The sequence below is a fragment of the Ursus americanus genome, chromosome 17 (assembly GCF_024610735.1).
Source record: "Ursus americanus isolate L20-20 chromosome 17, mUrsAme1.1.p, whole genome shotgun sequence".
NCBI lineage: Eukaryota > Metazoa > Chordata > Mammalia > Carnivora > Ursidae > Ursus > Ursus americanus.
Window position 1 is genome coordinate 56,007,407 of NC_142143.1, and position 23,954 is coordinate 56,031,360.

The 23,954-nt window shown below is 49.2% G+C and overlaps 2 protein-coding genes across 23 annotated transcripts in view; one reads left to right on the forward strand and one right to left on the reverse strand.

Moving 5' to 3' along the window:
- Window positions 1-2,916, forward strand: part of BAZ2A (bromodomain adjacent to zinc finger domain 2A) — a 34,502-nt gene extending 31,586 nt beyond the window's left edge. For all 7 annotated transcript variants that reach the window (XM_045789830.2, XM_045789826.2, XM_045789828.2 and 4 more), the window contains one exon: window positions 43-2,916. In XM_045789830.2, the coding sequence (XP_045645786.2) occupies window positions 43-208 (166 nt within the window). In that variant the 3' untranslated portion in view covers window positions 209-2,916. The remainder of the gene's footprint in view (window positions 1-42) is intronic.
- Window positions 2,917-3,519: 603 nt separating this feature from the next.
- The window catches only part of RBMS2 (RNA binding motif single stranded interacting protein 2), a 67,011-nt gene continuing 46,576 nt past the window's right edge, over window positions 3,520-23,954 (reverse strand). For 3 of the 16 annotated variants that reach the window (XM_087869058.1, XM_087869057.1, XM_087869059.1), the window contains 11 exons: window positions 23,574-23,632; window positions 22,626-22,717; window positions 20,946-21,103; window positions 15,740-15,819; window positions 15,494-15,603; window positions 15,118-15,164; window positions 14,846-14,939; window positions 10,419-10,894; window positions 9,799-9,879; window positions 9,343-9,428; window positions 3,520-8,627 (listed from right to left, as the gene is read on the reverse strand). In XM_087869058.1, the coding sequence (XP_087725184.1) occupies window positions 8,242-8,627; window positions 9,343-9,428; window positions 9,799-9,879; window positions 10,419-10,894; window positions 14,846-14,939; window positions 15,118-15,164; window positions 15,494-15,603; window positions 15,740-15,819; window positions 20,946-21,103; window positions 22,626-22,717; window positions 23,574-23,632 (1,669 nt within the window). In that variant the 3' untranslated portion in view covers window positions 3,520-8,241. Of the gene's footprint in view, window positions 8,628-9,342; window positions 9,429-9,449; window positions 10,895-14,845; window positions 14,940-15,117; window positions 15,165-15,493; window positions 15,604-15,739; window positions 15,820-20,945; window positions 21,104-22,625; window positions 22,778-23,573; window positions 23,633-23,954 lie in introns of those variants that run through there. The other 13 variants (XM_087869062.1, XM_087869060.1, XM_045789843.2 and 10 more) reach the window with 12 other exon arrangements.

Consider the following 23,954-nt stretch of genomic DNA (forward strand, 5'->3'; position numbering starts at 1 on the left):
CTCCCGCCGGCTCACAGCTCTGCCTCCCCCACCCCTGCCCAGGTACACCAGCTCAGAGGAGTTTGCCGCTGATGCGCTCCTGGTCTTTGACAACTGCCAGACCTTCAACGAGGATGACTCTGAAGTGGGCAAGGCTGGGCACATCATGCGCCGCTTCTTCGAGAGCCGCTGGGAGGAGTTCTATCAGGGAAAACAGGCCAATCTGTGAGGCAAGGGAGGTGGGGGGTCACCTCGCGGCATCTCCTCCTGCCCTCCAGACAAAAAAAACCCTGCCATTCTCACCTGCTGATGCTGCCCTGGGTCCAGACTCGAGTCAGAGATCTCAGCCTGATTTTTGACCTTACCCTTGGCAGCGCCCTACATCCTCTTTTCCCTCCCTACACCCCTTTTTCCCTTTCCTCTTCTTGCTCCTCAAATAAGGGGCAGAGATGAGGTCCTTCTGGACTGAAAGCCAAAAAAAGAAAGAAAGAAAGAATTTTTCCTTTCTGTTTTATTTCCTAATTTAAAATGAGGAGGAGGAAAGAAGTCCCTGCTTCCTCCTCCCTGCTTCTTCTCCTTCCCTGTACGTGCCCCAGCATCCTGGGGCTATTTAACAATAGCAATAGTTCTAGTGAATGTGTGAAACCGAGAAACACTCTGTACTGTGTGTGGACCCGCAGTGACGGCCAGTAAAGTGGACTTAACTCCCAAGTGTGTCGAGCCGGACACCGGGCCCTGAACATGCTGCTTCCATGTTCAGTCCCTTCCCTGCTTCTCACTTTCTCAGTTTTTCCTTTTCCCTCCTCTCCCTACTTTAAGATTTTCTCTCATCCAATAATGTAAAACTATCGTGTACGGGTTCCTCTACCCTTTCTCTCCCCTCAATTCCTTTTTCCCCTCAAAGGAAAAAGAAGTTCATGGGTCCCTGTCTTTCTCTCTGTCCTCCTCTTCCTGCCACTAGCTGTCCCCTCTGTGATGTTGGATACTCCTCACATGCTGAGTTTCTAGCCTTTTTTTGAAACTCAGTAGCTGGGGAGAGGGCAGGGAGGCACGCTGGACCCTGGGCCTTCCAGCCTCCTTCCCCACCTCTTAACCCAAACCTCCCTCTTGGGAACTCCTCAGGGACAACTACTGCTGAGTTTGGGCGCACTCCCAAGATGGAGGCCAGGTAGCAATCAGCTGGCCTCAGAGAGAGGTGTGTGTGTGTCTGAGTGAGTGAGTGAGTGTGTGTGTGTGTGTGTGTGTGTGAGGGAGTGGGAGAGGGGGAGGGAGGGAGGATGCTGTGATTGTTCCCCTGTGCTGTTTGATGGCATCCCATTTCCCCAAGTATCTGTTTTTATTCCCACTTTCCCTAGTGTTTCAAATCATCACATTTTTGTCCTTGGGAAACCACAGGAGCAGTTTTTCTGGGTACAAGGCTCTGTCTCCTCTCTCCCAGGCATTTCTGTTCCAGCCTCTTCAAACTGTGCAATCTTTCAGCAGGAACTCCCTCTCCTTTCAATAGCTTTGAGTGTTAAGCTTTTGTAGGGAGAGGAGTAGAACTGGATCTTTTCCTAATCCCATGAGCTTCTGTGGGTTTAGTTGTGCTTTTCTTCCCTGACCTACTTCACACCCGGGACCCCTTCCCCAGCAGCAGCAGAGACCCCAGAGCACAAGAGAGTAGGGAGGAGGGGTCCTGGGTCCACCACTGCCCTACATGTGACTACGCCCAAGTTAAGCCCCAGCATGTGAGAGGAAAGCTGCTAACTCCCAGCTACAGCCATGGGCCCCTGCCCCCCTGCTTTCCTGCTCAGCAGAGCCCCTCCCATCAGAGATTACGGGTACTTGCACTGGGGAGGTGGCTGCTGGCCGGCCCAAGCAGAGAGCTGAGGCGTCCAAGAAATGTTCCATTGGTGGGGGAGGGGGTGCCAGGCAAGGTGGAGCATTCCTTGTACTTCTGGCAGCACTGGATGGCCACTGAAGGGGGTGGGGGGCGGTGTGGGGAGGTCCTGGGGCAGCCCCTCTCTTATTCCTTTATGCCCCCCTTCTCCCCCATGGCCTTTTTCTAAAGTCGCCTTTTCTGTCAGATAAACCTCAAAACTTTTAATTTTATTTGAGATTTTTTTTTTTTTTTTGCTTTTAAGAGGTGGATTGAAGAATATTTGAATTGACTTTATATTATGCATAAATATTTATATTTTATCTAAATAACTGCGCTGTAACAAAGTTTGTGTTAGTCAAACGTTTGAAACTGTTATAGTTGGGGGCTCTTTTTTCCCCATGGCAGTTTTCCCCGGTATAAAATGTACTAGATTAATTTTATTGTTGGAGGCGAGGTGGACGGGGGAGTGAAATCTCCGTGTTCCTTCTTTGTGTTCCTCTCCCAGCACCATCTCTTTTCCCTAGGGACCAGGCACTCTTAAGGTGGGGTGGAGTCCTCAACCTCAGTTTGAAGAAGTTGGGGCTGAAGGGGGGTGGGAGTAGGGCATGATCAAAGGGGCCATTTCTCATGTTTCTTTCCTCATCTTCACCGCCCCTTGAGCTAGGTGGATTTTCTCTTCTTGACAAATAAGAGTATTTGGTAGGGAAGGCAGGTTAAAAAATAATAAAACCCACCCCCTGCCCCTTTGTTTCCCCTCCCCTCTATCAGTCTGGTAACAGGAAGAAACCACACCATCAACACCAACAAGTTTCCATGTTCCTTTTACAACAAAAGGGACTTGACTTTTTATATAACCAAATGTGGTGTTTTAGTGACTTTTTGATAATGTACAGTTTTTTGTGAATTTAAATTTATTTCTTTCTATATTTTTAGGACCAATCTCATTTTTAATAAGGTTTAAAAAAGAAAAAAAAAAGTCTAGAGAAAAAAACTCCTGTTTTTGCCATGTGATGTTCCACAAGTGCAGCTGTAGAAAAGTGCTTGTCAGTTGAAATAAAAACCACATTTGATAGAGATTCAAAAGACTGTTGTGTATTTATCTTCCCTTCCACATAGGTTCTCACACTTGCTTAAGGGGAAGACTGGGTATTAGGGTGAGTAGGACTTGTCTGGTATAGGAGGTAGCTGGCGGTGGGGCAGCACGCTCCCAAACTTGCAGGGTTGATCCCTAACCCTCCAAGCTTGGCTCTTCCTGTATGAGGGGTCTCCACAGCAGAATTTCTGCTTATCTGGGGGGAACAGGTTCTTACTGCTCCTGGCACCTGAGAGTGCCATTCAGAGTGCCTAGTCTTTTTTTTTTTTTTTTAAAGATTTTATTTATTTATTTGACAGAGAGAGACAGCCAGTGAGAGAGGGAACACAAGCAGGGGAAGTGGGAGAAGAAGCAGGCTCATAGCGGAGAAGCCTGATGTGGGGCTCGATCCCAGAACGCCGGGATCACGCCCTGAGCCGAAGGCAGACACTTAACGACTGAGCCACCCAGGCGCCCCCAGAATGCCTAGTCTTGCCTTGCGAGACGCCACCTTGGCTTCCTAAGCCGCCACTTGCGTTCCCAGAGGAGCAAATACGGGCCCATCACCAACCTCTCAACTTCTGCCCATGGATGAAACACCAGAAGGTAGACTTTCTTCTTTTATTTCAAAACAAAAGTTGAAATAATAAAAAATGGAGCTATACCAAGTTGTAGGGAAGAAACACAAAAATACCAAGGGTCAAAAAGGAAGAATAAACTAGAAGGGTAGGGAGCACTGGCATAGACATGAGAAGAGTATAAAACTAGAAGCTTCTGGGTTTAAAAAAATGTACAAAATGTGCTTGAGTATAAATTAAATATTTCCTGTTCAAGAAGACGAGTGCATGCAAGACAGCACTCACCACCCAAAAAATGTGTTGGGATAGGGACACCAGTAATGGCGTGAGGACTTTCTTTACTCCGGCTGGGAAATCTTAGCACCCTCCAGGTTGGAAGTTTTGTTTCAGTGAGCCATCGGACGACATCAGGTGCAGGACCACCACCAACTTCCAGCACTATCAAAATCAAACTCCCTCTTTGGTACTCGCTTACGTTCTCAGCTAGGTGGCAGCCACTGGCCAACTGCACCCTCAAGTTCTGAGGTGGGCGCCCGGGGCATGTTCCTGGGGGGGCTCCCAAGCCTTAGTTAACATCCTGGGCAATCGCATTCATGGCCCGCCCACCACGGTGACGCCTAACTCACACTATTCTAGGGGGAGTAATGAGCAAACAATCCCAAAGATGACACTCCAGAAATAGAAATCACCGAAAGTTAACTGCGTTTGATCACGGACCCTTTCTAGCAGCCCCCCGCTCGTGAAGGGAAGGACAGAGTAAAAGACGTAAACCAGGAGCCTTGTGCCCTTGCTAACCTGTGAAATTGCGAGGCAGATGTGTCACAAGGACGAAGAAGTTCTGGAATATGCTTGGAGTAATATGGCAGGGAGAAAGAGCAACGGGCCCGGGCACGAGGGCACCTAGCTTGCTTGGCACGGTCATGCGGGGAGCACCCCGACTGCAGAGGTCGGCAAAGATCGGAAGGTGACAGCTCACAGGCCGGCCTTGGCTGAAGAAGACCCTCGTTACACAGGAAAGTGGGAGACGAAAGGCGAGTAAACGCGAGGGCTCCGCTCCCGCTCGGCGGGACCCGAACCGCAGGGAGCACGGAATCGGAGGAGCCGGCCTGAGGAGGACCCCGTGGAGCGGACGCAGGGCGCACGCCCGGCCTCACACGTCGCCCTTCACGCCCCCGCGCTCCCCGAAGCTGGCGCGCCAGAGCCTGGGGACGAGCGCGGACCTGACGGCTGACCGCCGCCGGTTAGGGTCACAACAGCCCCTCGTGGTGCAGTGCGGCCGCTCTCCAGAAGGTGGAGCGTGTGCACAACCGCAGCGAGGGCTTCTTTGCCCCGAACCCCCACCGTCCCGCTCCGCGTGGCCCCAGCACCCGCCGGCGCAAAGGGACAAGGCCCGCTTAGGTGGGCACGGACGGACGGGCACCAACGGGGGACTGAACTCACCGGCGTAAGTGAAGAAAGGACGAGGGAGGGAGCCGGGCTGCGGTGGCCCAACCCAGGAAGGGCTGGGAGGGCGGCAAGTCGCGTCTTCACCCTCAGGGACTGTGATGTCCTCGACCGCCCCTACTAGTGCTGCCAAGGGCTGTGGCCTCTTCAGGGCCACCAGGCTTCCTAGTCTTGGCAGCGCTTCAAATTCTTTGGTTAACAACAGTCTTAAGAAAGAACATCTCTCCTTCTCATCCTTCCCACATCTTCCTTACCCGCTCCGCACACCCTCCTCCAAAACGTCTAATCCGCCGAGGGTGTGAACGTCATCTCAGAGCGTGAAAGGGATGGTAAGGACACTGACCTGAGATGGGACGGGCAGGCTCGAGCCTCGTAAAGGATTAGATCATCTGAGGAAGGGAGTCCGACATACTCTGTTTGACTGGAAACAAAAACAGCAAGTATTTTAGAGTGTTACGAGCATCTGTACTGAGTGGGGGTGAGATGTGACGTGCAGACGGTAAGATCTCCGCTCCATGAAGACAACTGAGAAAACGCTAAGCACAGCATTTAAAGAGCCCGGCCCCAGGCCCCCCTCCTCGTCCCCTGGCACTACTGCCACCAATAGGCTATCTCATGAGAGAAAAAGCATCCCTCATTCCTTTCTCCCCTCCCCCCGTCACTCACTCCTGTTAGCAACTGTTAGAAATGAACTAACAACTAGGGGAAAAACATGAGCGTCACCCAAAAACACCAGAAAGAAATTCTACAGTGCCATTAACCACTACAAAAATAACTACAGGCTCGCCATCACTTCCCATGCCCAAACCTGCCCAAACCAGAAACACTCAACAGAACCCTTAGGCAGATTCACATGAGAAGAACACACAAAAGGTTAACTCCATTATTTAAAACAAAACAAAGCAAAATCCTGGCCATTTAAACATTTTTTTTAAACAGACAATAGAATCGAGTTCTGGAAAAAAAAAAAGTTAAAAAAAAAAAATCCTGGGAGGCAAAGGAGAGGCAACCATCACAGGAACAACAGTCTCCATCCCAGAAAGGCCCCCAGCACCCCAAACCGCCTGCCGCGGCAGCCTCCTCCCAACCAGCAGGCAAAGGAACGGGATTCTGGACTTGGTTTCTCTTCTTCAAGGCCACGGACAAGAAATCTATGGTATACTTTCCTCAACTCGGGGCTGGAGACTCAGAAACAAGAGCCACTTGCCCAGCCACAGCCTTCTAGAAAGTCTTGGGGCTGCTTTCTAAGGGTAAGCCCTTCCTGAGGTTGGAAGTGCCCACGAGAAAATGAACAGTGGAAATTATGTGCGCACTTGCTCCGCTACCCAGACCCAGCTGCCCTGGCTCCAGGACTGTACAAAAGGGCAGTCTAGGGGCAGGGAGCACGGCGACTCGCTCTCCGGGCATGGGGGGAAGAGGAGGGGGGCAGGGAGCACGGCGACTCGCTCTCCGGGCATGGGGGGAAGAGGAGGGGGGCAGGGAGCACGGCGACTCGCTCTCCGGGCATGGGGGGAAGAGGAGGGAAAGCTGGCTGCCAGCTCTCCGCCCAAGAACTGCTGCCTCAGCTTCTTTTCCCTCCGTATCCTCTCCTTCCTCTCCCCACAGCCAGCCTACCAAACACCTGCGTCTCCATTGTCTGGCTTTGGCTTTCTGCCCGTCGGGTGAAAACCACCTGACCTTGAGGCGCGGGGAGCAGGACTGCCGGGGCGCAGGGAGCGAGTGGGAGAGGACTGCAGGCCCGACTTCCAGGAGAGGGGCGAAGGCTTCCTCCTGTCTCCGCGTGCACAGCGCCAGGGCCCGCGGGAGGAGGAGGCGTTCAAGAGCAAAATACAGGTTTTAAAGGATTGCTGACCTTGTAAATAATGAGATGGGGTTTATTGCCCTTTTCCATCCTAGCTCCCTGTTATCCTTCCACAAGGAGGAACATTATTTTTGATGTCCTGGTTCCCTGGAAAAGGGATCCAAACACATCAGGGCAGAGCAGGCTGCCCTGGCCAGTTAGAGAGAGCTCTGTCCTTTCCCAGCCCTGCACAGCGCCCAGCACAGAACAGCCCCCACGCCTTGCTCCTGCGGCCGCGCCGTAGGCAGAGGTATCCAAGGTCAAAGCCTGGGGAAAATTCAAGGACCCCAGTTCTGCTTCTCTCAACTAGTTACAGAGTGTCAAAAGGCTCTGCACGTCCAGGGTTAGGGTACGGACTCACCAAGTCCTCTGGCACCGGAGGCAGTAACAACACTGTCTACATCAAGGTTTCGCAACCTCGCACCACCGACATTTGGAACCAAATAATTCTTTGGGGGCGGGGGGGGGGGGGTCGGGGCTGTCCTGTGCCCTGCAGGACGTTTAGCAGCACCCTTGCTGCTCCTCCAGCCACTAGAGGCCAGCAGCGCACACCCTCACCCCCAAGCAAGGTCATCGAAAATGTCTCTAGAGATTTCCAAGTGGCCTCTAGGGGACAAAACCACCTTCCTGAGAACCACTGGTTTAGACAAAGCAGCAGACCTTCCACAGCGGGTAAAGAACCGAAGTGAGTTTGGCACAGTCATAACTGCAAAGCTTCCTCTGAGCACAGCAATGAGAGACAGGGAAGTCAGGGGCCATGGGACCCGGGGCGGAAAAGGAGATCCTCCAGGAAAGAGCAAAGCAGGAATTCCTGAAAAGCTGTCACTGGAGAAGACACTTCCTCAGATGGTGCTGGCCTCAGTGGTGCGAAGAATTAGTCAGAAGTCAGAAAGCCCACCCTTCTGGAACCTGCCAGGGAAGACCTAGTCTTCATCTAAATTTGGCTCAAGGATGGCGTCCAAAGACCGTGGGAGTGTCTCTTTAATGAGCCTACATCACAGCTCTGCTTCCTGAAGGCAAAGTCTGGTCTTTTCCCCCAGGATGTGGCAAGGCAGAGGGAGGAAGAGTCACTTCCACTGCCTGCTTAGAGTTCTGTTCCTCGCCCAGCCCCCAAAAAAGCCCATACAAAATCTCATTCAAAAAAGAAATTGAACAACATTAAATACTGTAAAAAGGCAAAGTAGGCAGGCTCTGCTGTATAAAAAAGAACAGTCTGAATGAGAGAAAGAAGGCATAAAATGTGTGAAGAAGAAACGAGATGTGTGAGCTAAGAGCTTTATAAAACAAAATTTGTAAAGTCTGTATATTCTCTTACACACCCCACCCCTCAAAATAAGCCCGTAACCAAACCCCACACAAAGGCCCACAGTAGGACTCCCTCATCGACGTCCTATCACTGCACTTTCTTAAGAAATAACAAAATTTGTAAAGCCTCCCCCAATAAGTCCAACATATCAAAAACTGTTTTTCATAAAGATGAGAAGTTCAAGGCACTATGTCTCTTTGGGATACGAGAAGAGTATATTGCAGTTAAAAACAAAATATAAAATTTTCTTTGCAAAAGAAAGAAAAAAGTTCTTTTGATCTCCTTGAATGCAGCGCACACAAAAAGGGACGGCTGCCCCAGGCGCCCGGCTCCCCGGGGAATGGAGGAAGAAGCAGAGAGCAGGAGTGCAGAGCTTTCGTTCTCCAGGCCCAGGCCTGTGAAAAACGCTGCCCATGCGTTAGTCCTTCGCAGGGCCCACGGCAGGGCCCACGGCGGGTCAGCCCTCCGGAGTTCGGGAGCATCAGCCTCTCCAACGATCCGTCTGCCCAGGCACACCTCAGGGACCTTGCGGGCTCGGCTCCAGAGCGCTGCAACGAAGCAAACGTCACAATCAAGTCCGATGAACTTTCCGGTTCCCCAGTGCACACAAAGTATGCTTACACTATGCTGTAGCCTATTAAGTGTGCGACAGCAGTAGGTTTAAAAAAATAACATGCAGACCTCAATTCACAAATACTTTATTGCAGAAACTGTGAACTATCACCTGAACTTTCAGCAAGTCGGTCACTGATCACAGATCACCACGAATGCAATAAAAAAATCTGACATATATTTTTTAAGATTTTATTTATTTGAGAGAGAGAGAGAGAGCAGGGGGAGGGGCAGAGGGAGAACTGACTCCCCACTGAGCAGGGAGCCCGATGTGGGGTTCGATCCCAGGATCCTGAGATCAGAACCTGAGCTGAAGATCATGACGCTTAATCGACTGAGCCGCCTAGGCGCCCCAGAATTTGACATATTTTGAGAATCACCCAAATGTGACACAGAGACACGAAGTGAGTAAATGCCACTGGCACTGACAGACTTGCTCAAAGCAGGAAAAGCAGGGCTGCCACAAACCTTCAATTTGTTTAAAAAAAAAAAAAGGCAATATTTGCAAAGCTCAGTAAAGTAAAGCACAAGAAAAAGAGGGATGCCTGTAGTCTGCAGAGATGGGGAGGGAACCCGGAGGAGGCGGAACCGGGGGCGGGGCACGACCACACGGAACCGTCTGGCGTCGGCGGCGTCCGCGGCGGCTCTTACCGCGGCTACTTGCTGAACTGGAACGAGTAGAGCCCGTGGTCCGAGGCGGCGTCCACCGGCACCTGAGTCTGCGGGCCGCCGCTCTCCTGCAGCACAGCCGAGGCGGGAGTCAGCCGGGCGTTCCTCTCGTCCCTTCCCACCAACGCGGCAGCCGCCCGGCGGGGAGCGCCCCCCGCCCGCCGGCTCCCACCCCCCGCGCGAGTGCGCGCACGCGCACGGCATCACCGCCCCGACACGCCAGCCCGCACCGGCCCCACGGGCCGCCTGGCCGCAGGTGCGGAAGGGCCTCGTTCAAGGACACGCCAAGGACACAGTCGAGGTCGTTCCGTCCTGCCTTCATTCGCGTACCTGCCCGCTGACTGCGAGCACAGCGGGCACCCCCGTCAGAGGAGGACCCCGATGGGGGCTACCTCCGCTCACTCTCCTAGCTCCGTCCGGAGACGAGCAAGCGCTTACCTCGGCGGCGACAGCGGAAGGAGGCACGGGGGTGTACGGGGACAGGTAAGCTCCCGGCACGGGGGCGGCCGCCGGCACGTACTAGAAAGCAAGCCATCCACGGCTCAGGGCGGTGGTGGGACCCCGGCCACGCCGACAGCACCCCCGGCAGCCTAGCTTGCATCCCCAGAGAGGCGAGTTTCATCGCCTTCCCCAGAGAGCCGCCGGGCTCTGAAGCGCGCGGGCTGCGGGCTTCGACACACGTCAGCCTCCGGGGCTTCCCGTCCGTCCGTCCGTCCGTCCTGCCGCTTCCCTCCCAGCCACCGCGGCAGGCCTACGAGGGCCCTGCGGCGCGCGTCCGTTCTTCGCGGCAGCACGGTGTGAGGCTTTCTGGGCAGTGTGTGTGAGCTCCCGGGAAGCTGCGGTGTGGACAGCAGCACTACTGAGTCTCCTGAGCAGGACTCGGGGGGAAGGAGTGAGCTGGGCACGGAACGGCCAGACTGTTTACCTATTCTGAGCGCGCCGTCCACGACACTGAGGGGACCGACACCCTCACGCACAAGCTTCTACGCCGAAGAGCACCGCGTAGGTACTCCTCGCTCGCTCCGAGTCTAAAATCAGAACACCCCGCTTTACCGTGCCTGTGCTGCTGAGGGAGAGGTGCCCCAGTTGCTGGGTAAGAGGTCCCATCACGGAGGCCGGCTGCAGAGAAATGGGCTGATCCATCGCTGGCGGCAGCACGGAACCCTGGAGGCAGCAACAAAGGACAGGGTTCGCTGGCGCACCCGGCTAAGCCGCGGGGGTTCACGCCCACCAGGGCCGCGGCAGACAGACGCTTCCAAATCCTGGGAGCTGCCAGGCGAGCAGCAACCCGGCTATGCAACAGAAACAGGTGCTCTGCCATCCGTACGGAGGGCCGCCGCCGGGTTGCACAAGGGACTGAGCCAGAACTCACACCCACATCGTCTATCGTCAGGTGCCATTGTTTTTCTTTACATCGAACTGCCTCTTTGGCTCTTGCCCACGTGTGAACACTCACCGAAGGCTGCATGAGGTAGGACGGGTGGTGCGTCCAAGACGGGTTAGGCACTTGTAGAGGAGACGTCTGAGTTACTCTCTAAGGCGAACAAAAGAAACAGACACATCAACTGCCTAGAAACTACTGTTTCTCCCAGTGATCTGATGATGTGCAGCAAAACCCCAAAAAGGCTGGAGTGCCCCCTCACAAAATAGAAACATTAAGAATAAAATCCTTAAAAAAATATTAGCAACTCATTGATGTCAACAAATAACCCAATTTAAACATGGGCAAAAGATAGGAACAGATACTTCTCTAAGAAGATCCACAAATGGCCAGTAAGCACATGAGAGAGGCTCCCCGTCTTAGTCACCAGGGAAACGCAAATCAAAACCACGATGAGATACTACTTGACACCCACCAGGATGACTGTAGTTAGACGGACAGAGTAGGGGCACCTGGGGGGCTCAGGAGGTTAAGTGTCCGACTTTTGATTTCGGCTCAGGTCTTGCAGGGTCGTGGGATCCAGCCCCGCATCAGGCGCCTCAGTCAGCAGGGAGTCTGCTGGAGATTCTCTCTCCCCCTCTGCCTCCCCCTCCCCAACTCTCTCTCTTTCTCTCTAGAAAATAAATACATCTTAAAAAAAAAAAAAAAAAAAAAAGGACAGAATAACAAGTATCATACACCGTGGGCGGGAATGGAAAATGGTGCAGCAGCTCTGGAAAACAGTTTGGCATTTCCTCAGAAAGTTAAACACAGAGCTCCTCTGTAACCCAGCAAGTCCACTGGGGGTGTGCGCCCAAGAGAAACTCACACATGTGTTGACACAAAAATTGTACACAAATATTCAAAGCAGCATTATTCTAACAGCCAAAAGGTGCAAACAACTCAAAAGGCCATCAACTACTAAGTGGAGAACAAACGGGTATCGTCATACAATGGCAGGTGACTGACTCAGTCATAAAAAAGAATCAAGTACTGCCACGTGCTGCGACATGGGTAAACCGTGAAAGCCTGCTGAGTGAAAGGACCCCAAGAGATATACCTCATGCTTCCGTTTATACAAAGTATCCAGAGTAGGTAAATCTATAGCCATAGAAAGTATGTCAGTGGTTGCCAGGGGGTGGGGGTGAGGGAGAGTGGGCAAGGACTGCTAATGGGTACACAGCTTCTTCCCGAGGTAATAAAAATGTTCTGGAATTAGATAATGGTAATAGCTACATAACTCTGGAAAATATACTTGAAACTACTGACTTGTATACTTAAAGTAGGTGAATTTTATGGTATGTGAATTATCTCAATTTTAAAAAATTTATTTATTTTAGATTTTATTTATTTATTAGAGAGAGTACAAACAGGGGGAGCAGCAGAGGGAGAGGAAGAGAGAGAAGCAGAGTCTCCGCTGAGCAGGGAGCCTGATGTGGGGCTCAATCCCAGGACCCTGGGCTCATGACCTGAACCGAAGGCAGATGCTTAACCGACTGAGCCCCCCAGGCACCCCTGAATTATCTCAATTTTAAAATGAAAAAAACAAAAAAAAGAGCAATGAGAAGCTAGAAATAAACAAGCAGGTTTATTTCATAAATGTGAAGATTGTTCAAGATCAGAAACTCTATAAACATAAGTCAAAATTGAAGGAAAAAGCCATAATCTAATATGAGATGCCAAAGACATTGATAAAATCCAGCAGCAATTTATGGGGAAAACAACAACAACAACAAAAAAAACCCAGTAAAATAAAGTCTAGAAAGAAACTACTTACATATATTAAAGGCTAGTACCAAAACCTAGCTGTTAACATTAACCCAAACAAAGAAATATTAAAGCCACTGCATTTATGATAATAATATGATAGTACGATCAAACAAATACAATTAGATAAGAATACAATTGGCATAAAATTGGAAAGGAAGAGAAAACTATGATTTTTGCACTGATGATATAACTATATGCCTAGAACACTTAAGAGACTCAGTAAAAAAAAAAAATGCTAGCAGTAATAAGGACTTGGTACGTTAGCTGCATGCAAGATAGAGGAACAGAAAGCCACAGTTCTTCTTCAGTGTATCCACAGCATCTCAATCTTGGAGGCCATATGCATAATACAGGGACTGGGAAGACCTTTTGAATTAGGAAATTCAAAAGCTTTAGTGGAAAAGCAGACATATTTAACTATACTCAAATTTTAAACTTTGTAGTATTTTTTTTGTGGTGAAAATGAGCGATTCCCCAAGTCTGGTCCCTGGCCTGGCAGCAGGAGCATCGGGAAGGAGAAATACAGATCCTCGCCTCCTAGCCTAGACGTACGGAATCCGAAAGTCTCTGTGTGGTGCCCAGTAGTTGGGGTTTGATAAGCTTCCCAAGTGATTCTGACAGACAGCTCAAGTTTGAGGACCACAACCCAGAGTCGACGGACACAAACTGAATCTGGGAAGAAATATGTGTAAGAAAGGTAACAGTCAGGGGCGCCTGGGTGGCACAGCGGTTAAGCGTCTGCCTTCAGCTCAGGGCGTGATCCCGGCGTTATGGGATCGAGCCCCACATCAGGCTCCTCCACTATGAGCCTGCTTCTTCCTCTCCCACCCCCCCTGCTTGTGTTCCCTCTCTCGCTGGCTGTCTCTATCTCTGTCGAATAAATAAATAAAATCTTAAAAAAAAAAAAAAAGGTAACAGTCAGAGGGTGACTCCTTTCATAAGATGCAAATGCTTTTTGCAAGTTGATGGGAAATGAATAACCAAGCAGAAAAATGGGCCGAGCGTATGAAGAGCAGTCAGAGAAGAGTGAATCAAAACACGACACCCATCAAAAGACACGCTTAAACTCAGCTGCAGTCAGGGAAGTGCAAATTACACCTATGGAGACAGGAAAAACTTACAAAGACCAATGTCACTTATGGCTGGAGGGAAATGGCCCCAGAGAGTGCTAGTGGAAATGTGAGCTCACACAGCCTTTGCGGAAAGTAATTCGGCAACAACTGCACAACTCAAGGTCCAGATATCATCCAACCCAGCACTCCTTGGACTCTAGCCCCCGGAAATAACAGTACTCACATTTACGCACGTAGACATAAGGATCTTTACATATGCATGGTTTTATTTCTAGGAACTAGAGTCCAAGGAATAGGACTACTAGGTTGAATAATATACGGATGGAAGTATTATTTGTACCAGAAAACCCCTGAAATCCAACTGACAAGCCCTTCACGGAGGAAGGGTAGAAGAATTCTGGTCTCTCTGCAGCATGAAATAGAATGCAACTATTTAAAAAAAAGAAACAATTAAAACAAAAAATCTCAACATTAGCTACATCAGAATCACCTGGAGGGCTTGTTAAAAAACTCAGGTTGCTGTGGGGCGGGGAGGCACAGGAGGGTTGAAACAGGAGGGGATTAAGAGGTACAGAGTAGCAGGCAGAAGATACGTGAGTCACAGGAATGGAAAGCACCCCAGAGGGAAAACAGTCAATACCACTACAACAACTTTGTATGGTGACAGATGGTGACTACAAAACAAAACAAAACAAAACAAAAAACAGATTGCTGGGACCCATCCCCAGAGTTTCTAATTCAGCAAATCTGGGGTGGAATCCAAGAATTTATGTTTTTGAAATTCCCAGGTGATACTGCTTGTCCAGGCACCAAACTTTGAGATTCACTGGTTTAAGATACTGTTAAGTGAGAGGAGTGAAGTGTAAAAAATATATTTAATCTGGCCAGATTTTTGTAAAATAAACAATGACTTCCAAAACCATATACATATGTATATATGCACATGAAGAAAAATCTGGAACTTTCTGAAATATATGGAATAATAGGAAATTAAAAATATAACACAGGTTTATTGGTGGGGTGGTAGACGGAGAGTAAGAGGGTGCTAGCACAACAGTCTGTATATGTCATGTGATCACATGTTATGCTTTCATGTAAAATTATTTGTGAGCAGTACGTATAAGCAAAAACTAAAAAATAAGGAGTTTCCAGCCTTATACTCCTTTACCTGAAGCACAGTGACAGGGAAAACCACCACACCCTTTTGCGGGCACAAACATACCTGATAGGTAGACACAGGAGATGGAAGGTACGGGGAGAGTGCAGACTGAGCAAGCATCCTGTTGGGGGTGATGTTGTAAGGAGCCGGGTAAAACCTGGAGGAAGGAACCTCATCAGTAAGTAAGGAGCCACAGGAAACCACAAGGTAAGGGCCCCACTGACAGACACAGCCACTTCCCACTAACTGCTGTTTAAAAATCAAGATGAAACGTCCCAGTGCCTGGACAGGCCGCTGTCATTGTCAGGGAGCCCAATTCTAGAAAACACCCTTACCCATTCTGAAGAGCCGTGGTGGGGTCATAGGTCAAGGCCATACCACCCTATAAAGGAAGAACACAGTGTTCATATTGCGAGCCTTTGGGGGAGAACAGGAGGAAGCCCCGAGTGTCCAGACTGGGATGTATCTGATTCAACAGATTAGAGTGAAGTCTGGACGTCCTACTACATCTGTTCCAGAATTTTTCTGGTTGTGCAGGCTGCAAAATCCCACGGGAGACCTACACTGGTGATCGTGTTAAGCAGCAGGCATCTCTCGGTTACTTACTGTAATTCTCAAGCTTGCCACTTAAACTCACAGAAATCAGGCCATGGTAATTTCCATTCCACGTCAATGTCCCTAGTACTCCTGTCTCCTCAGAGGTCCTCTCACCATATCTCCATTCCTTGGCCAGGCCCGTCCATTTTGCATATATTTCCCTTGATTCTGTCGTTTCTTTGGACCACCATCAGCAAATTTGCAAAGCAAGGGATCAGATGGGGCTGCCAAGAAAGAAAGCAAAGAGACAGCTGAGTCTCACCTCACTTAGTCCACTCACAGTCATGCAAAGTGCCTCCAGAATCTTCACTGGAAGTTAACAACCTACGGCTCCCTCAGCCTGATTCCCAGATGCCTCACCTGGTACTCCAGCAGGTGTCTTAATATATTTTCCATTAAAGTGGGTGATGATGGCTTCACACTTCTCTGTGGACTCCATCCTAAGGAGCACAAGAGGGGTTAGGCTCTAGCTTCTCCAGGGTCTGTGCTCCCCCTACATTCAAAGAGAAAGCTCTAAGTTCCCAGCCCACAAATGCTCCAAAAGTTGTGACTACAGAAACACAGTTTCCTCCACACAAATCCAAGGTATCTTGAAGAGGCAACCCTAGCTTCTAATGGAAATTCCCTCGACCGACTCCTGTAGGGCTCCTGCAACGAAAAATGAAGCTATGACTATTCCAAAGACACTGACGGATGGCCTACTATTAGGTCTGATTCATAAACAAGAAACAAGAACACAATAAACAGCGCCTGTCATCACCCTCGTCGTCATCATCATTATTTTTTTAAGTAAGTTCTACGCCCAGTGTAGGGTTTGAACTCATGACTGAGATCAAGAGTCGCTCTACTCACTGAGCCAGCCAGGTGTCCCATGTCACCATTACTTTTTATTACAGAGTTCCTCATGGAAATTGTTCCCTCACTCCAATAAAACTGCACAAGCCAAGAACCTGCCAATGTTTAGTTTTTGCTTCTTATGAAACAAATTGTTATGATTATCAAGGTCTAATTACTACTGATAATATTAAGATTTCATTAAACTGTAGGAGAAAAGAGTAATAAGACAGTTCATGGTCTACAGTGATAGAAACAACAATTTTGGGAACTACGGAGTTAAAGTTATCTGGTTGGGGAAAGACAACTGAGTAAGGAATCAGAAAATCTAGATTCTTGCGCCAGGTCACTACACAAAATTCTGTGAGTCAGGACCCGCACAAAACCCGGCGGACCATCCCTCATTTCTGCCTTAGACGTAACACCCATCTACCCTGCTACAGATCAAATGACACAATGTATTTTTATGTGTTCTAAAAATTTTAAGGGTCTGTAGGACATAAGTACAGTATCTTCCCCTCCTTCCTTATTTTATTTATTTATTTTTTAAAGATTTTATTTATTTACTTGAGAGAAAGAGAGCGCATGAGAGAGAGCGCACAAGCTGGGGGGAGTGGCAGAGGGAGAGGGGGAAGCAGACTCCCCACTGAGCAGGGAGCCCAAGAGGGGGCTCAATCCCAGGACCCCGGGATCATAACCTAAGCCAAAGGCACATGCTTAACCCACTGAGCCACCCAGGCACCCCTTCCTCCTTCCATATTTAAATAAATTCTCATTATATTTTCTATGCCAATAACCACTAAAAATATGAACCGGTCCTATGAAAGTGGCCACTAAAAAAAGGCCTCAAATGGTACCTTTCAGGGAAAACCCATGAGCCAGGTATCCCAGGGCAGCAGTCTTAGTTGGGTTACTTCTACTCCTTAATCTTCCACGGGGGTGAGCAGGCATGGGGACTTTTAAGAGAATTGCTTGCAGAGCCTCCACTTCCTCATAAGCTCCTTTCTAAAACCGGCTTGAGGACAGCTCGTGCTCCCCGAGGGCCCGGGGCCCTCTCACAGCCACTGCTCTGCCCTTCTTTCGCACGTACCCCAAACTCAACATGACGCAATGATGCCTGATTTTAAAGCTTTTTCTAGTTCTTTCAGCAAGCTGGACGACTCAGCAGGTTGTTAACGGACACATAAAAAAATCAATTTTGACCGATCAATCACCTTGGTTCTTGGCTTGTAATTGAGAAGGAGTTCAAAGAACGCCTATTTTAACAAAACTCTTCCCATTCCCATTTACTTACTTATGTGAACAAGGTTTCTCAGCATGAAAACAAAACACAGGAACAGAATTGATATTACAGCAATAAACAACAGTCATGGACGGCTACACGACCTAGTCAGAAAAAGTCCGCAAGACAAAACATCCATGCCGTAGGAGTAAGCTTTTCCAATAAAACTTACGTTATGTGTACAGTCTCGTACCCCAGGGAAAGGTCTCATTTATTGTATACACATATTTTTGTTGCAGAGAAGTACGACAGAATGATCCATAAAAAGACTTTCAACTATAAAAACATTCTATACTAGACTGCAATTCTGTACGGATATGAATGGAAATACAAGGTCAAGACCGAGAAAGGAACACTCTAATAACGGTGAGATGAGTTATGACTATTAAAAAAGAAATGCCCAAGGGGCGCCTGGGTAGCGCAGTCGTTAAGCGTCTGCATTCGGCTCAGGGCGTGATCCTGGCGTTCCGGGATCGAGCCCCACATCGGGCTCCTCGGCTGGGAGCCTGCTTCTTCCTCTCCCTCTCCCCTGTTGTGTTCCCTCTCTCGCTGGCTGTCTCTCTGTCACATAAATAAATAAAATCTTTAAAAAAAAAAAAAAAGAAATGCCCTGAGTATTTTTTTTAAAGTAGGCTCCACCCCCAGCTTGGAGCCCTACACAGGGCTTGAACTAACGACCCTGAGATCACTAAGTATTTTTAAATGGATGACTGTGTATTGAATTGCTACGACATTTCGATCTATTTGGATACATTTACGAATGACACGACAGTTTTATTTAAAATGTCAATATTTGTAATTTGCTGGAAATTAGGCTTCACGAGATCTAAATGTATGAAGAAAATGTGTAGATGGTAGCATAGGAACATGCAAGAGATTTCACGGGTTTTCAAGTCTTCAAAGCCACAGTTTCCAAACTGGGCTCTGACGCGCCCCGTGCCACTGGGGTGAGCTCACAGACGTACATGTAGGGGACTTTTTGAACTCTGGGAAGAAAATACAGCAACATCTATTGGATACTGTCTGGACTACTAACTCTTAAACAGGTCACCATTTCAACGCTGGATCACCCTACGATCCTTTTAATAACGTACTTTTGCAAAGCTGGTTTTTCCACAGTTGCCACAACAAAAGCAAATACCGTAAGAAAACAATGTGTGACAGGAAATGAGGGTGTAAGTGTCCAATCTGATTCCAAGGTTCGAGAAACTGTGCAGTGTTCAACAGGTGCACATCCCATTAGTAAGTTAGTAAGTATAGTTATTTAAGAATAGAATAAAAATCTTTTTCTTTCTTCTTTTTTTTTTTAAGATGTTTTTCATTTATTTACTTAAAACATGAGCGAGCGAGCAAGCGGGGGGAGGAGCAGAGGAAGAGGGACAAGTAGACTCTGTGCTGAGCACAGAGCCCGACATGGGGCCTGATCTCACAACCCTGAGATCATGACTTGAGCCGAAATAAAGAGTTGGATGCTTAACCGACTGAGCCACCCAGGTGCCCCCCCTTTTATTTTTTAAGTAAACTCTACTCCCAGTGTGGGACTTGAACTCAGGACCCCAGGATCAAGAGTCACATGCTCTACCAACTGAGCCAGCCAGGTGCCCCTTAAGTATTTCTTTTGGTCTAGAGAAAAAAAAAAAAATTATTGACACAACTTAAGGTGCCATGAACTGGAAAAGGTTGAGAACCTCTACTTTAAGAGAGTGTGGGAGCCAAACACAGTGAACTGAAGGAGCACCTGCACCCCAATACTTATAGCAGCAATGTCCACGACAGCCAAGATGTGGAAAGAGCCCAGATGTCCATCGACAGGTGAATGGATAAAGATGTGGTAAATATATACAATGGAACATGACTCAGCCATCAAAAAATGCAATCTTGCCATTTACAACAATGTGGATGGAACTAGAGGGTATTATGCTAAACAAAATAAGTCAATCAGAGAAAGACAATTACATGATCTCACTCATATGTGAAATTTAAGAGGAAAACAGAGGATCATAGGAGAAGGGAGGGAAAAATAAAACAAGACAAAATCAGAGAGGGAGGGAAACCATAAGAGACATTTAACTACAGGAAACAAACTGAGGGTTGCTAGAGGGGAGGTGGGGGGGATGGGGTAACTGGGTGATGGGCATTAAGGAGGGCACGTGATGTAATGAGCACTAGGTTTTATATGCAACTGATGAATCACTAAACTCTACCCCTGGAACTAATAATATAATATATGTTAATTAATTGAATTTAAATTTTAAAAAAAAGTGGGAGCCAAAACAGTTCGACAACCATACCCTAGGAACTCTCTTTTAGTTATACTTGGCATTGCCAGTAGGTGGTGCTGCCAGGCGTTGGCTAGGGAAGAGGCATATTCCTTGTTCCCAAGATCTGGAGAAACACTCCAGACAGAGTAAGAGAGTGTTCCTGGACCAGACAAGGTATTATAAAACAAAATGGGACCTTCGGATCACTTATTCCAATAGTTTTCAAACTTTCAGAAAAAGCAATAAATCTCCTTCCAAACAAAATCTTAAAGTACACCACGGCTCAGAAAGGTCTGATATCGGGGCGCCTGGGTGGCACAGCGGTTAAGCTTCTGCCTTCGGCTCAGGGCGTGATCCCGGCGATCTGGGATCGAGCCCCACATCGGGCTCTTCTGGTATGAGCCTGCTTCTTCCTCTCCCACTCCCCCTGCTTGTGTTCCCTCTCTCGATGGCTGTCTCTATCTCTGTCAAATAAATAAAAAAAAATCTTTAAAAAAAAAAAAAAAAAAAGAAAGGTCTGATATCATAGGGGCAGTTAGTGGCAGGGTTGGTTCCAGAATCTAAGTCTCTCAACAGAACTGAAAAGGAAGACCAAATCTTCTACTTCATTCCACTGATCTTGAAGCCAGAAGGATTAGGGTTCTGTTCTACCACCCACTGCTGGGGGACCCTGGGCAAATCACTTCACAGTGGAGACTCTGGTTTCATTATCTATATAAAAAGATACAGAATTATTTTATTCTGCTTGGGTCTGCATCAAAGGAACAAACGCTAGAGTAGCAAGAAATAGTGGGGAAAGGATAAAGATTTGAGGGCAAATGGGTCTTTAAGTATTGTGACCTAACATTTATTATTATTTTTTTAAGATTTTATTTATTTGAGAGAGAGAGAGAGGAAGGAAGGGAGGGAACACAGCAGGTGGAGTGGGAGAGGGAGAAGCAAGCTCCCCACCAAGCAGGGAGCCCCATGCAGGGCTCAATCCCAGGACCCTGGGATCATGACCTGAGGCAGACGCTCTGAGCCACCCAGGTGCCCCTGTGACCTATAGTTTAAATGAACTTCTGATTCACTGTCAAGTACTTTAGGCCAACAGTTTGGTCCCTTGAGGGAGGGGGCACAGATTTTCTCGGTAACCTTCTAAGGGACATTCTTCACTAGCCTCATCATTTCCCATTCTGGCATCCCTCACCTTGCAAAGCCAACTCCTCTGCTGGTCCCTCTGGTGTCTCGGAGGATTCGAGTGGAGATAACCTGGCCAAAGGGCTTCAGCATCCCCTCCAGTTCTTGCTCGTCCATTGATAGTGGAAGGTTTGATATGTATAAATTTGTGGGGTCCTGCTCCTGTTGCTATGGAGAAAAAGTGAGGCAGTGAAGCTCACATCTCTTATCCCTCCACCACCCTCAGCCCTCGTCACAGAATGGCATCTCAGAGAAGACATAGTAGGAAGGGGCCCACATAAACAAAGGGAATCTTAACTATTTAGAACACCTAGTCCCACTACCATGGATTGTACGTTGAGTCCAGGACAAAAAAAAAAAAAGGCAGACTTAATATTTCTAGTACTTTACAAGCCCACTGATGAAGTTCTGGCTGTGTCTTTAAGAGCGAGGCAGAGCCCCGCTCCTCCCTCGCCGCCAACAGCCTATTCCCGGGCTGGATTCTCAGACCGCCGCTCCCCTGCTGGACGGATTGAAGTAACCCCCCTGCCTCCTCTTGGGCCGCAGCGGAAGCCTCGGAGTAGGAATGGCTGTGCGCTCCCCGGTGGACAGGAGGCAGGAACAGGGAGACCGGCAAAGGGCAGGCGACGGGGGCGGGGCCGCGCTGGGGGCCAGACTGGAGTCACTGGGTCACCACGCAGCCCGGAGAGCTCTCGTCTCATGGGAACTCTGGGGGCTCCTAAACTCCATCGTCAGGCTTTCCTCCAGAAAGAAGAGGTGGCAGAACCCCGCCAGGCGGCAGAATGCGCAAAATGGCCGTAATTCCCAGGGCTGTATTCTGAAGAGCTGGAGCCGTCACTGCCCTAGACAGCGGCTCACCAGCAAGCTCAACCCCTCTCCTGCTCTTCCTCTCAGGACTTGGTCTCTCACCGGACGGCGAAGGGGGACTGGCAGGCCTGCCTCCTCAGCTCTACAAGTATTCACTACGACTCCAGGAAGGCCAGAGGGCGGGCCCACCTCAAAGAAGGGACAGAAGAGCCGCGAGTTTTCTGGTAGTTTGGATTAAAATAAAAGCTCCAGGAGATCTGACAAGGAGGGACGGTTTCCTTCCTAGCTGTGGCTTCCATCTCCCCGCCCAACAACTCTCCTACCTACCTCCCCCACCCTCCGAACCGGCGGCGGGGAGAAGCGCGGCGGTGGGGAGAAGCGCGGCGGCGGGGAGAAGCGCGGCGGCGGGGAGAAGCGCGGCGGCGGGGAGAAGCGCGGCGGCGGGGAGAAGCACGGGGAGGCGGGGAGAAGCACGGGGAGGCGGCCGCACGTCTGAGTCGCACAGCCGGCTTCCGCAGAGGGTGCTGCAGAACTACCCGGCTGTCTGGAAGACAGGGAAGCGCGGCCAGGGCGGACACGGGGAAAGCGCGAGAGGAAGGGCAGCCTCTTGACCCTCTTACCTGATTCTATTACAATACTTGATGAGAGGAACAGAGGCCTCAGAGCTACCTGCCACGGATTCCGGAGAACACTTCCCTCTGGCAGCCAAGGGGTGCTCAGTGGGACCCTGGCCCAGCCTGACTTTGGCCAGATAGAGTCAAAGTACCGTAGACAGCCCTGGCCCATCAAATTCATGGCCTTCACCCCTCTGGAAGCCTTAGAACTCGACCTCTGGTGCTAACCACAATCCCTCTGAGGAACAGACACGGGCCCGAAGCCTTACCTTTGCCATCTGTGCCTGTACACCACTGGCTTTCAGTGCCGTGACGGCTTTCTGTGCGGCTGAAGGACTGTCGAAGTCCACAAAGCCATAGCCTGGAACAGGGAAACAGCATCACTGGGAGGTGGGGGTGTAAGGGAGGTAGGAGGCCCAGGCTTTTCAGGAGACAGAGGAAGAGTTATGATCCATGGAACAGAAGTGGTAGGGAGAGAAAGAAATTAAGAGGTTTCAGGTGGTTATCCGTGTGCTCCTCAAACCCCATGAGACTTGGTCTGTTTTACAGCTAAGAATGCCAAGGGCAATGAAGTCCTTGTGTTCTTGCCTTTTTCCCTCCCCCCTAAGAAATGGGAGATTTCAGAAATTAGGCTCTTTTAACAATGTGCCCCCCAACAGAACTCCTTCCTGTTTTCTAGCCACATCCCAGGAATGCTAGGCATGTAGGGAATACAGCCTCTCCATGGCAGATAACCAGCTGCCTGGGAGAAGCCCTGCTCCACCCCAGCAGATCGTCCTTTCCCTCCTTCCACTCTTCATCCCCCCCACAGCTGCTCAAAATCTCAACAAAGCTATTCAAAGTAATACCCACTGCGTCACCCCACCACTGTCACCACCACAAGGCATTTACAAGGCTTTACTAAGTAGAAATAATCTTAACTACCCATACCAACCCTCCAAACTGGGGAATCTTCGTGGAAACATGAAGTCCAAAGTAAGCTCAAGGGACTCCCAGGCACTCTGCAGGCTTCTAGCCTTGGGTCCCCAAAATAGCATTTTCAGCTCTGGCTGTCTGGTCCCCAAACAACCTAAATATCTACTCGTCTTTTAAGCCTGAAAACCTTAGAGACTCCTCCCCAGCCCTGGGCCCTCGGAGCACTGCGCGGTACAGAGCAGAGGCAAGGGGTGGCCTCACTCGCAGTTGCTCTCCATCACCAAAGACAGCTGTTCTCTCACCTTTGCATTTGTTCGTGCTCTTGTCCAGTATGGCCTTAGTAGAGACAATCTTGCCATATCTAAGGGAAAAGAAAACGCAGGGATAATGTGGGGGCAGGGATTTGGAACAGGACAGAGACTGAGACATCTAGATGAACCCACGCCCTTTCTTCACAACTGTTCCCACTTAAACCTTCATAAAAACAAGAAGAAATGAATTTAAAATGTCATACTTAACATACAAACCTATTCTCCAAAGGTGCCTACAAGAAATCAGGTAACTGTAGTCCTTACAATATCAACACATTTTTCTCTTCTTCCCCACCTAAGACTCAGATACGAGTTGGAAAGAGACTACTGTCTTCTGGGAAAGAAGCTTGGTGGTGTCCACATAGCAGAGTG